The sequence below is a fragment of the Tiliqua scincoides genome, chromosome 6 (genome assembly GCF_035046505.1).
Source record: "Tiliqua scincoides isolate rTilSci1 chromosome 6, rTilSci1.hap2, whole genome shotgun sequence".
Taxonomy (NCBI): domain Eukaryota; kingdom Metazoa; phylum Chordata; class Lepidosauria; order Squamata; family Scincidae; genus Tiliqua; species Tiliqua scincoides.
In genome coordinates this window covers 81,176,725-81,189,033 of record NC_089826.1, presented here as the reverse complement: position 1 = coordinate 81,189,033, position 12,309 = coordinate 81,176,725, and the positions used below count along the sequence as shown (strand labels likewise).

The 12,309-nt window shown below is 40.5% G+C and overlaps 2 protein-coding genes across 4 annotated transcripts in view; both read right to left on the bottom strand.

Moving 5' to 3' along the window:
- Positions 1-1,929: 1,929 nt before the first annotated feature.
- Positions 1,930-2,595, bottom strand: FGFBP2 (fibroblast growth factor binding protein 2). Its single transcript, XM_066632785.1, has one exon. The coding sequence runs from the start codon at positions 2,593-2,595 to the stop codon at positions 1,930-1,932; it is 666 nt and encodes a 221-aa protein (XP_066488882.1).
- A 1,351-nt stretch (positions 2,596-3,946) lies between these two features.
- PROM1 (prominin 1) overlaps positions 3,947-12,309 on the bottom strand; it is a 119,087-nt gene continuing 110,724 nt past the window's right edge. For all 3 annotated transcript variants that reach the window (XM_066631785.1, XM_066631786.1, XM_066631787.1), the window contains 5 exons: positions 10,190-10,305; positions 8,681-8,704; positions 8,119-8,187; positions 6,649-6,688; positions 3,947-5,842 (listed from right to left, as the gene is read on the bottom strand). In XM_066631785.1, coding sequence (XP_066487882.1) covers positions 6,670-6,688; positions 8,119-8,187; positions 8,681-8,704; positions 10,190-10,305 — 228 coding nt within the window. In that variant the 3' untranslated portion in view covers positions 3,947-5,842; positions 6,649-6,669. The remainder of the gene's footprint in view (positions 5,843-6,648; positions 6,689-8,118; positions 8,188-8,680; positions 8,705-10,189; positions 10,306-12,309) is intronic.

Sequence of the window (12,309 nt, the reverse complement as noted above, 5' to 3'; positions counted from 1 at the left end):
GTTCTCAAGCAGGAATCAACTTTATTGTCTTCACATGGTACATAACCTCACAAACAATAAGAACAATTTAACTGATTTCTTTTTAAAGATAATTTTTTAATTAGCTGTACAATCTACCAATCAGCACAAACTGTACAAACTAGAGTAATAATTCTAGCTCTTGTCTTGGTTTTACACAAGCGTATAGGGTGTCCCCATAATACAGTGCAGTTAAACTGGCATATGCTATACAAACTATAGCCATCTCCCCACTGTAATAGAAAGAAATTCTTCTGATTCAGGGATTCCAGGGTTGGGGATCTGTTGGACTATTTCTTTAAAAAAGAAAGAAAAAAATAAAAACACCAACCAGAGGTGCAAAAAATAAACAACCCAAACTGATATAGAAACTCAGCTGAAAAGGTCACGCTGTTGGAAACTTCTGAAGTGTAACAATTTTACCCTGCAAAAGAAGAAATCAATAATTTAGAAAACGGACTTAGTGAACACACTAGAGCTTTAGTTTTTTGCGCTTTATTTCATATATTTTCCCTGACAGATATTGTATCACAAATTCCACAACTCATTTGGTGACAGCAGCAGGTTCTCTCTAGTCATCGCAAAGGTGTCTGTCTGTCTGTCTGTCTGTCTGTCTGTCTGTCACTCACTCACACATACACACACCAGTAAATTGGGCTTGCATTCTACAGTCATAGATTTATGGTCCTGCTGCTGGAAGGACTGAAAATCCAACCAAAGTCCATTCATGTGCCACTTCCACAGTCTATATTTCCACATGTGTGATTATTTGTTGTTGTTTTGGGCTTTGTGTTGAAGATCTGGCCTTATGCATATCTACTTATATTCCATGGGGCTTACTCCTAGGTGTGTACTGTGTACTATACAGTATACTATACAGTACACACTTATCCAGGAGTAAGCCCCATGGAATAGCACCCACGTTTTAGAATGAGAATCTGTCAGGGCCCACTGGAAGTGATGTCATGCCCAGAAGTGACCTCAAGCAAGAAGAGTTTTGACAATCCTAGGCTGCAATCCTACCCACACTTACCCAGGAGAAAGTCCCATTTACTATCATTGTTAAAAGCACAGGCATAGTAGCCTGTTAAAAGTACAGATCTGTAACATTTCCCCAAATGCAGTCACACACCATGGTAGCATCAAGTTTAATATATTAAAGATAAAATATTCAAATGAATGGGGACCCAACCCATAGTTTGAGAAACACTGCGAGTGTATAGGATTACAGCACTGGTCTGAGAGTAAGCCCCATTTAACACAAAGAAACTTGAAGAGGATTGCTCCATAAATCCATTTTACTTTATTGATAAAATTTAGAATAAGTTTAAACATCATCCCAACCTCCATATAGGTTCCTTTCAAGAAACTAGGAGGAAGCATAAGGCAAACTTAACAGTTTAAAGAAAAAAAAAAACTGGGGCACAACTCAGTCAAAGTTATGCAGCAGTTCAGACCTATGGTATAGCACAGTAGTTAGGAAGCTAAGCTATGAATCGGGACTCTTCCAAGTTGTCTCTGCCCTGGATTCACTAGATGGCCTTAGGAAAGACACTCCCTTCTCAGCTTCAGGTCCCCAGCTGCAATATGAAATAGGAATACAGACTTAAAGAGTTTTGTATGGACTACATCTTGGTAACAGATGTGAAGAAATTTACACAAAGTGACACAAATGCTTAGTATTATCATGATTCGGGTTCTATCAGTTTCAATGGGAATCGTTAAGCAAGGGTTTAAATAATCCATTGAGTCTCAACACCTTTAGTCCTGGCACATAAGCATTTTCTATCATTGCAATAATATACACTAATCTTGCTTTTTGGTTTCTTTGATGTACTGTTTGATCCACTTGTACATCTGCAGCCTACTAGAGATCCTCAACCAAGTATAATAAACATTTACCTTTGGTCCTCAGCCTCTGAAAAAGCTGATGATATAGGAACAGACATCATGCAGTGACTCCCAGCAATGCTCCCGTGCCAACTTCAAGGCTTCTGAATCATTTTCCGATAGTTGACCTTGATGTGTTGGCTTTACGGGCAAAAGAGGAGATGGTCTGGGTTTCCCCGATTTTTTAAGAGAACCTCTTCCTGCTTGGCTCTCTCTAACCTGCTTTGCAGAAGGTAGCGGTTTCAGGACCATCTTCACTTGGTCCAGATCTGCCAGTTGGATAGGATTTGGGTTTGACTTTATGTTGGAAGACACTTGCTTCATGTGAGCTTCAGAAGGAGCCTTCAGGCACATGGTGGGCTTCAGAACATGATTGGAGTGGCAGGCATTGATCCGTTTCCTTAGTTCCAGGACAATCTGATTCCAGTAAGTCCTTGGATTGTTGTTAAAAGGACGACACATTGACGGCTTTCCAGCGTACTCACACCAGTAGGTCTTGCCTCGACTCTTGCATTCTATTCTGAGTTTCACGTCGCCGTTTCCACTTATATTCATTGTGCAGGAGTCTTTCACTTTAGTTTGAAAATGAATCTCTTCACCATGGCTCCTTTTTTTGGGCCTTGCATTGTGTCCCCAAACTCCCATGAAACCGATTAAAACTACGAGAATGACGATGGCCACCTTCATAGCGAAGCACAGAAGTCCTTGGGAGCGACTCAGTGCGATGCAAGTGAAAAGACGTAGAATTGGGCTATAGGTTGGTGTACAAAGGAGTCTCTCTTCTTGCTCTTGCAAATTGGGTTGTGTGTGGTTTTCTCACCCCAACCCCCTTTTAAATAAACTCCTGGGGTAAGCATATGGCCATAATTTATAGCTCAAGGGAATGCTAAATGGCCTATGAACATTCAGGAAGGAAACAAGACAAATCTTGCTGCCTCAACACAGAACAGCGGTTGTATAACTAAAATAAATATGCCTGCCCAAGTAACATGGGATTTTTAACCAGATGGCATTTTCTATTTTTCCAATCACCTTATAAATGGCTTTCCATGTCAGGTCTTGTCCAATTACCCTGAAGCAGTTAAACATAAGGTCAAGCTTGCAAAGAATGGAAGCAGTAAGGATGTCCAGAACTGCCCCAATTATTTCCAGTTTCAGTTCATTACAGTGATCTTTCATATACAAGACATCCACAAAGGAGGCATACAATTTTGTAAGGTCAGGATTTCACCCAAAGCGTTGCTTCATATCCTAGCATAAATGTTTACCAACTTACAGTATTCATCAGTGGTTTGAATCCAAAGGTCATATCGCATGAGCAGAAACTGCTTCTGTTTGCATAGGAGGGGAGATCTTTTTCTTCAATTCCTTCCAACATTTGGAGTCCCTGAAAACTAGCTCCAGAGTCTCAGATATCCTCTAGCAGTTTTTGAAGGGTACAGAGGAGAGGCAGAGCTATCCTTACAGCACAGGGACTGTAGGGATATCCTGGTCATGAGACAAGGAAGCATAAAGCATAAGACCATAAGAAGAGCCCCGCTGGATCAGGCCAAAGGCCCATCTAGTCCAGCTTCCTACATCTCACAGTGGCCACCAGGTGCATCTGGGAGCACACAAGGCAAGATACTTTTAAAAGCATTAAGGCCAGGCACCATCACCACATCCTGTGGCAAGGAGTTCCACAGACTACTATCTCCTCATTTGCTTCCTCCATAAGAAGAGCCCTGCTGGACTAGGCCAAAGGCCCTACTAGTCCAGCTTCCTGTAACACATAGTGGCCCACCAACTGCTTCAGGGAGCAGAAAAGACAACAGATACTAACCCAGGGCCTGGTTTCTAATGAATCTCCATTGTTTTCCTAGAAACAATCATTACTATTGTTATTATCTACGTTTAACCATAGGCAAAAATCAAATCTAAATATGACATGGCTTCCTTATGCAGAAATCCATTTTAATCTTTTGTACCAGTTTTCTTCATTTAAAAAAATTACACAGGCGTTAATCAAGCTTCCACTTTATTGAAATGATTTGAGAACATTATCAAATTAAAAATGAGAACTTGTTAAAATCTATAAATTTTGAACATTATATGTATATATATATACACACACACCCACGCACACACTGATTTATTCTACACATTGTCCAGTAGAAATAATTAATTTACCCTACTAGTGAAAAACATATGTTATTCCCCAGTACAATACAATACCAGTTTCTGTTCGGTGCAAGAGCTGCTTCTTGTGTGGCATTTTTCCAACACAGAGTTAGGTAGGAAAAAGTTTTCACTGGATGAAGCGTGGCACACAAGTTCATTTCACCATCTGTGCACAGATTGGACAACTGATGTACAAGACCATGTAAATTACAAATCTGAAGTTTCCCTGGAATTATTCTTGCTAGAAGCTCCACTAAAAGGAGCTTCTTTAGGAAAGAGGGTCTGTGATTAAGATTAGTGGTCTTACACACTCGAGAAGATCTGTCTACTCTACTCTAGCAGTGATCACTGCCAACAGGGCAGGAATGCACCCCAACATTATTGGCATAAAAACCAGTGTCTACCAATTCAGTTCAAGACGCCCATATTTTCCTCACAGTGATTTTAGTTTCTCACGTACAGCCCTTTGGAAATTGCAAGTCACTAATATCTGTGTGCGCATCCAACTTCAAGACCAGAGAGTGCAACAGCCTTCAAAGACTTCTGCAATCTTAGAACACTGTGTTTAGATAGCAAAATGCAGCAATTTTTTTTTCTTTCCAAAATGCTCTTTACAAGTTAAAGGGAAGAGAAAGCAGAGAAACACCATGTCTTAGCTTTGGGATTAAGCTGCACCTTTGGCAAACTGATGGTGAAATGAGAATGAGACTGTACAGCACCTCCACTTCATTCTTGTACTTTGCTGTAAGATCTAAGTGAGCCAAAATGTATATAACCTTATGGATAGATGCCCAGTACACTGTTTTATCTCTCACAAATGGTGTGAAGTAAGGATCATGAAATTGGGCATAGGCATATCTGGGCTTTGTTACATTTAGCTGCTACGCTGATGGATTTGATGCAAGATCAAGGCAGACTGGTGCACCTGCCATCTTTCCCCATCGTACACTCAGTATATGCAATTCGCTGAAGCTCTGAACAGGTCTTCCAACATCTCCTTCCCTGCTTCTATTTATTCAGATTGCAAGGATGAAGGTTTCCTATCCTCACACATTGGTCTGCAGCTTTTAAAGCTGGTTGCTTTCAGGAAAAAAAATACAGTTTTGTTTTTAATGACATAATATATTAAATAATTTAGAAAGACAGAAGAATAACCTTTAGATTACATTAACTTCCACAAAGACAAAAACACAAGCAGGTTTCCATACTTTTTTTTAACAGACAACTCTGGCTATCCAACAGCACCAAAGGAATACTGATCATGCTGAACAGGTCGCTTGTGAAGTATAACAAACAGTATTAAAAAATCTGCTGAAGGACAGCTGTAAAAAACACATACAAAAGTGTCTGTACACAAAAATGTATTCTTCATGTAAACACAGATTTATATATACACACTATTGTAACATCTCCAAACATTGCAACAAGAACAGAGCATTCCAACTGGTCAAGGTAACCTGAAGCAGAAAAAAAACAAAATGCAAAGAAGCCAGTGTAAACTAAATCAACGTATTCAGGGCTGTAAAATAAACCTCTATTCCAAACTTTTAATGGTACTCAACAGCAAATGATTGATGTCAGGGGGTCTGATCACCAGGAGCCTGCCAAGCATTTTATGGCATGAGGTTCCGTAGTTCTCTTCATTTGAAGTCGATTTACTGTACCATCCTCAAACAAGAGAAGTCAGGATTCATGATGTAAATTGAGAACTTGAGCTAGATTGGAAAGATGTTGCCTTTTCCCAGAGGACCATCTGGAGTTCTATTTCCAAAGGCTAAAAATGAAGTAACAAGAGAATGTTCAGAGTATTTCCACATGACGAGATAGGTGAAATAAAATAATGTGAATGGTGACCTTTTGAGGTCACTGTGAGTCAGTCCATACATTCGGTGGCCATTGTGACAACCAGGAAAGGGTGCTGCCAGGCTCATGACCAGACAAGACCCAACACAAGATGCCATTAGTATGAACAGAAGTGTCCGCTGCATAAAAACCGCCATACTGAATTAGACATTGATCCACCTAGCTCAGTATAGGCATGGGATCCATTCAACGGACCCCCCGACCCACGGATACAGAAAATGTGGATCCAGGTAACCCTCATTTCCACACCCCACATGCCCATTGACATGATTTAAAAGCTTGCCTTTGTGAAAATGTTCTTAATTTACAAGATTGCTATAAACCTACAGGTTATTTGGTCTGCTTACCTTGGACCCGTCTTTTGAAGCATTTTGACCTGTAAACTTAGAGAAACTCTGTACAGCAAAGAGCATTTTCGCAGAGCTTTTAAATCACATTAATGAATGTGCGGAGGGGAGGCAGATCTGCAAACAACTGAAACCATGGACACTAGATCTACGGATATAAGAGGGCTACCTGTATTGTCAACAAGACTGGTAGTGGCTCTTATGGGCTTTGGACACAAATCTTGTTCTGACCTGCCTCGAGATACTAGAGACTGAGCTTGAAATCTCCTTAGTAGTTCATATAAGCTGGGTTTACTATCTTTTACAAGGCCCCCTTAAAAAAAAAAAAAGAAATCACCACACACAGAGATAAACCAACCATGCAACTTACCTGTAATGATTCCTGTATACACTACCACTGTTCCACAGAGCTACAAGAGAGAACATGGCAATAAAATCTGTTTGATGCATACTATGTTCATATTTACAGTTAGCAACACTGCTTCAATACTGAATGGAGAGCAAATTTTTACAGAAAACAAGAATTTCCTAAGATTGCAGAACACAATTTGACTAATTTTCCTCGGTGCTGGAAGTCTGCTGGTTTCTTTTTCTCTTTTGAAAAACTTGTAGGCATAGAAACTTGAATCACTAGTAGCCCTCCTTCCCCAGCTTCGATGGAAAAATTTTATTATTCCTAGGTTAAGGCAAGAAAAATACAGGTAGTTTTCACTGTGCAGTGGTCAATCTAGTCCATGATTTAGCCTAGACAAGAAGGATTTTCTTGTGTAAAGACGCAAAACCACTTCTATCTAACTAAATGCAGCAGTGAAAAAACACTGAGATAGCAGAAAACTTGAAAAGGAGAGGAGGACTACAGGAAAGCAAGGACTACAGACAGCAAGGCTCTTGTACTAAGAAACAGGGAAAAGCAACTCACAGGTATTCAAACTCTGTCTCAGGTCTCTAAAGTTTAAAAAAACTTGCATTGCATCTTGAAGGGGAAAAAATTAGCAAGGTACTGACTTCTCATTTGAAAACACTTTCACTTATATTTAGGATGATGAACAATATACTCCAATAGCCTGATAGTTATGTTAGAGCCCTGTACTTTGGTTAACTCATGCAGCCTACATAGGTACTTTCAAACAAATACAGGTACGCATGAGTTTGGAACCTGTGGATATGACTCAGCACGGTTGCTGGAGGCTCTCATCTAATCTCCTGAATGTGACTGGAAGTGCTCTCCGGTTGCACTGGGAGGCCTAATGAGGCCATGCTCAGGGAGGCCACGCATCCCCACCTGCAGATTCCATCATCTGCGGGTTTCAGCACCCACATGGGGGAACAGATCCCCCATGAATAACGACATCCAACTGTATAGATTTTTAGAAGATTTATAAATTCAAGGTTAATCTTTAACTCACCTAAAGATATTTTAGAAAAGGGAAACATTTTCAGCACTGCCAAAACATACACATTTGACAAAACCAGAGAGCATTTTTGTTTCTGCTTAATGGTCATTCGACATAAATAAGTTGGGAGGATATTCCTAACACAATAGTTTCCATAAAGTTAATACATATCCTGCGAACATCTAGTGTCTAGTAATCACGTTGCAAGTTCTGGGTAAATGCCTGGCAAGCTTAAAACACTGAAATCTGTGATATTCCACTGTTAAATTACAATCTATAGTGCTCTACAGGGCATACTTTCAAAAGGACAGTTAAGCAATAAGAAGTCATGCAAAAGGAAAAAGGTACTGACAGTAAAATGTGCAGAAAAAAATGGGCTGAGTGAGAAATGCACAACACATTAAGCATGAATGCTTAGAAGGCAGGCAGTTTCAAACCTGGTTTACCTTGTCATAACTGGATTGTGTATACCATATAAATGTTCTTTATGATAACCATTATTACCATTTTCCAAACTGTAATAAAATAAATAATACCAAGAAAGGACTGTGTTAATGATAAGATGCAGCTCCATACACAAAGATGATGACCAAAAAAATAAATAAATAAATAAATAAAACAAACAAAGAAGGCATTTATTTTATAAAATGTTGTTAATTGCCTTTACAAAAAGAGTCTTCCCTAGGCAAATTAGAACGACCCCCAAAAAGCTGCAGAACACAATAACTAAAAGACCTCAACCTATTCATTATTATAATGAGGTTACAAACAGGAGTTTGTTGAAAAATGGGAACTGTCCATTTAAGTTAACTCTATAGAACATCCTGTTCTTCTACATGCTCTGCATTAACTCTTTGTGATACTCATGTAGAGCAATAGATCAAAAGCGTACAACCAAAAAAGTAAAACATCCCAGATATGTTGACAAAATTTTTAAAAAAGCACGCTCCATTTTTAAAAACAAGCCCTCCCGTTTAACATGCCATAGTATCAATTAAAATCTCTTACTTTTTCATGGGCATAGTTTCAACACTACAAAATATAAAAAAAAAGAATTAGTTATCTTCTGTGTTAATACGTAGTAAAACGTGTGAATATTTGGCTTAGAAGTATGTCCATATTGTTTTTTTCCACTGCTAGTCTAACAAAAGAAAGAATTAAAAGTGAGAGACTTAAAATGGTTTAAAAAAAAATCCAAAGGGGGGGAAAAGGCATCGGACAGAATTACAAAAAAATGGCCAAACAACAAAGAGGTAAACTGAAGACAAGTGAAAAATAAGTAAAAACAGCTATCATAAAGTAAAATGCCAAGTCCCTGAGACAGAGGAACTGTAAACGGAAGAAGAGAAGAGAAATCCAATTAGGAAAAGCGGGATAACTAATGCAAGATAAAAGCAAAGAGCTGCGGCAAGGAAATAGAAAGGATGATATATATTTCAAGGTTGTCACCTTGAGGGTGAGGCTATTGTTTCAGGGAATACTTTTAGAACAGGTTATTCAGTGGCAATATCTAGCAATAACATTTGATCAACCACACCCTTGTCCATCTCTTCTACTACCCCCTTCCATTTGTTACTCTCGCTTCCACTTTCTCTAGCGTCATGTTTACTATTGAAATTTATGTGACAAGCTCCTTGGGGCAGAGACTGGTAATTTATTTTAAGTATCTCTACAAAACACTGTAAAAACACCATGTACATGAACGGCACCTAATCAATACGGTGGGCCCTCATTATCCGTGGACTCTGCATTTGCAGATGCAGGGCCCACAGCTGGAGAATCTCAGAAGGCCTCCAGGACATGACCAGAACTGACTTTCAGTCGCATCTGGAGGCTGGGAGGCCGTGCACAATCTCCAGACGGCAACGTGCGCCTCCCAATATTGTGGTGCTGCACCGCACCCCCACCCCCCCACAGATTTAATTATTTACAGTTCTCCATAGTTTGGGGCCATGATACTTGAAGGACCATGTTCCTCAGTTTCAAGTCTGCCATTTTCCTAAAATCTTCTAGGGAGGCCCTCTTGTGAGCCCCACTGTTTTGCGAGATGCAACTTATAGGGATGCATGAGGGGGCCTCCTCAGAGGTGGCCCCCTCCCCATGGAATTCCTTCCTGAGTGAGATGCAGCTGACCCTCCTGACCAATGCTTTGAATGGACAATGAAGACCCTTTTGTTTCAACAAGCATTCTCTGATAGCCCCAATGTATGTGTGTGTGTGTGGGGGGGGGGGGTACTTGTGTACTTTTTTGTCCTCCTTATTTGTTGAATTGATTGCTTTTGTTGCTATACTGCCTCACTTTTTATAGTCTGCTATAGTTAAGTCGTTTCAAATTTTTGCTATGAGCTGCCTTGGTTACAATACAAAAAAGGCAGTATATAAATTTAAGTATTTGCAGTGTCAAGCAACAAACCTTATTACCTTAATGAGTATCCTCTGTTCCAGTGAATCATTAAATGTATCCCCATGTATTGTGTTTTGCAACAATTCTTTATTACAGGCTGTCTGCTTACTTACTCATCGTACACATCTTCGGTGTCCATCCTCCGGTAAAATTTGGCTAGCTTTACTGCACAAATGATGGCAGGGATTAGAAATACTAAACAGCCTCCCAAGCCGAACCAGAAGACATTCTAAAGGCAAGAAACAACAATGTAAAGTGAAACATTTAAATGTGTGTCCACATTGTTCTCTACCAATTACATTCTTATCCAATCCTTCTTCCGCACAAGTCCGGGCAAGAGCACATGATCACCCTGCTCCCCATTCAATTTTTGCAACAACCCTGGGTGGTAGATGAGATCAGGCCAAGAGACAGCAACAGGCCCAATATCGCTTTTGTAGTTCAGCAGGTATTTGAACCCGGGTCTGCCAAGTCTTAGTCCAACATGGTAACCATTCACCACACTGACTCTCTATTATCCTCATTCCTTCTCACTTATTCTGTACATGGCCAACAGCACGCAAGGTCAGAAAAAAAGAAAAGCATGGGCTTCTGAAGACATAATACTGGTTCCTTCTCAACTTTGGAGACAGAATGTGCATTTTTCTCCACTAGAGTGTCTTCTATCCCTTACATTCTCTTTCCTTTCTCCACTGCAGTTTGCGGGGACCAGCATTTATGAAGGTTAAGCCACTCTCAAAACACAGGACAACACATATTTTGCTTCCTTAAGTGTTACACCAATTCCTGGGTATATTTGGGGTGCCAATTCCAAAAATGGCATCTGTTTTGTCCTATCATATCTAGTTTTGGAGACACGGCATAGCCTCTTTAGTGAATGGTTCAAGCAGCTTCCTCATGAGGAAGCCTACACCATGGCTTCCTCATGAGGAAGCCGCTTGAACCATTCACTAATGAGGCTATACTACATCTCCAAAACTAGACGTGATAGGGCAAAACGGATGCCAAATTCATATCAAAACACCATAAATTTTGGGAAAAATTTTTCTGACCCTCAATTTTGTAGGCCTGTGAAATCAGAAAACTATAAACTCTGGTCTCAGATCCTAGTTAAAGAGAAGCCCTAGTTATCCTGAACCACACTTAATCAACAATCAACCCGAGACCTGGGCAGAATCCTAGGATGTGCCTGTGGAAGAAAGTTCCCACAAGCAAACTTATTCCTGAGCCCCTCTTTTGCTCCCCTGAAAGCCTGACTTGCAGATCAAGGGACTCTCAGGAATGGGGCAGTTTAGGGGCTACACGGGAGGGGAATCTCCCCAGAATAAACAGAGGCATCTTGTTGAGGGGAGAGGTGTCCCCCAACCCTCAAGAAAGGATTTTGGCTCCCCCTCTTTTTTTGTAGCTCCAGGCAAAAAAAGCTACCACATGCGGCAAATAGTGTTTTTTTAGAGAAAGAAAATCAAGTGGGGAAACCACCTCACCCTGCATGAGATAACTGTCCAAACCAAAACAAATCCCCAAGCCAAACTAAACTCCAGGGGAGCGTGCCTTCAGTCTAGCACAGCGCACTGTGCAGAAGCATTTGGAATGCAGGCAACAACTTTTTAAAAAAAGAGCCACTCAATTGCACTGCTTCATCCTGACCAGCGAAAAGCAAACCGCAAGGTACACTCATTGCCTCCGGAGATTAATAGCCTTGCCTGGAAGACTTTCCTCCTGCTACATAGTTTAACAAAAGCAGCCTTATCGTCCCTGCCTGCAAAAGCAGTAGCTCCTTCATGTCGTGTTTTTTTTTTTTGGGGGGGGGGGGTCAGGAGATTCTATTTATATAAGAAAGAATAGTTCAGCGATTACACAAATTGGACCAATTAGCTCTGCCTGTTTAAAAGAGGTGGTCTGACATTCTGGGTTCTATAGGTCTGGACCTGTTTACCCAGCTATGTGGGGAAACCAGACCCCTCCCAGGATAAGCACGACAAAGCATAGAACCTCTTCCCTGGTCCAACTCAGTCTACTGTACGATGATTGAAATAGACCCATTTTAGTTTTGCTTAACCTTTGAGTCCCCTTAGCTTCAGATCTGGGATCAAAATGAGGTGGGCTAGTAGCCTTTGGGATCCCTCCCCAAATTTGGTCACCTGGAACTGTTTTGCTCAAGTTAACTTCTTGCTGTCTTCCACTTCTACAAGTATTACAATGCTATTCAAATTAACATCTTAGAGGCAAGTCT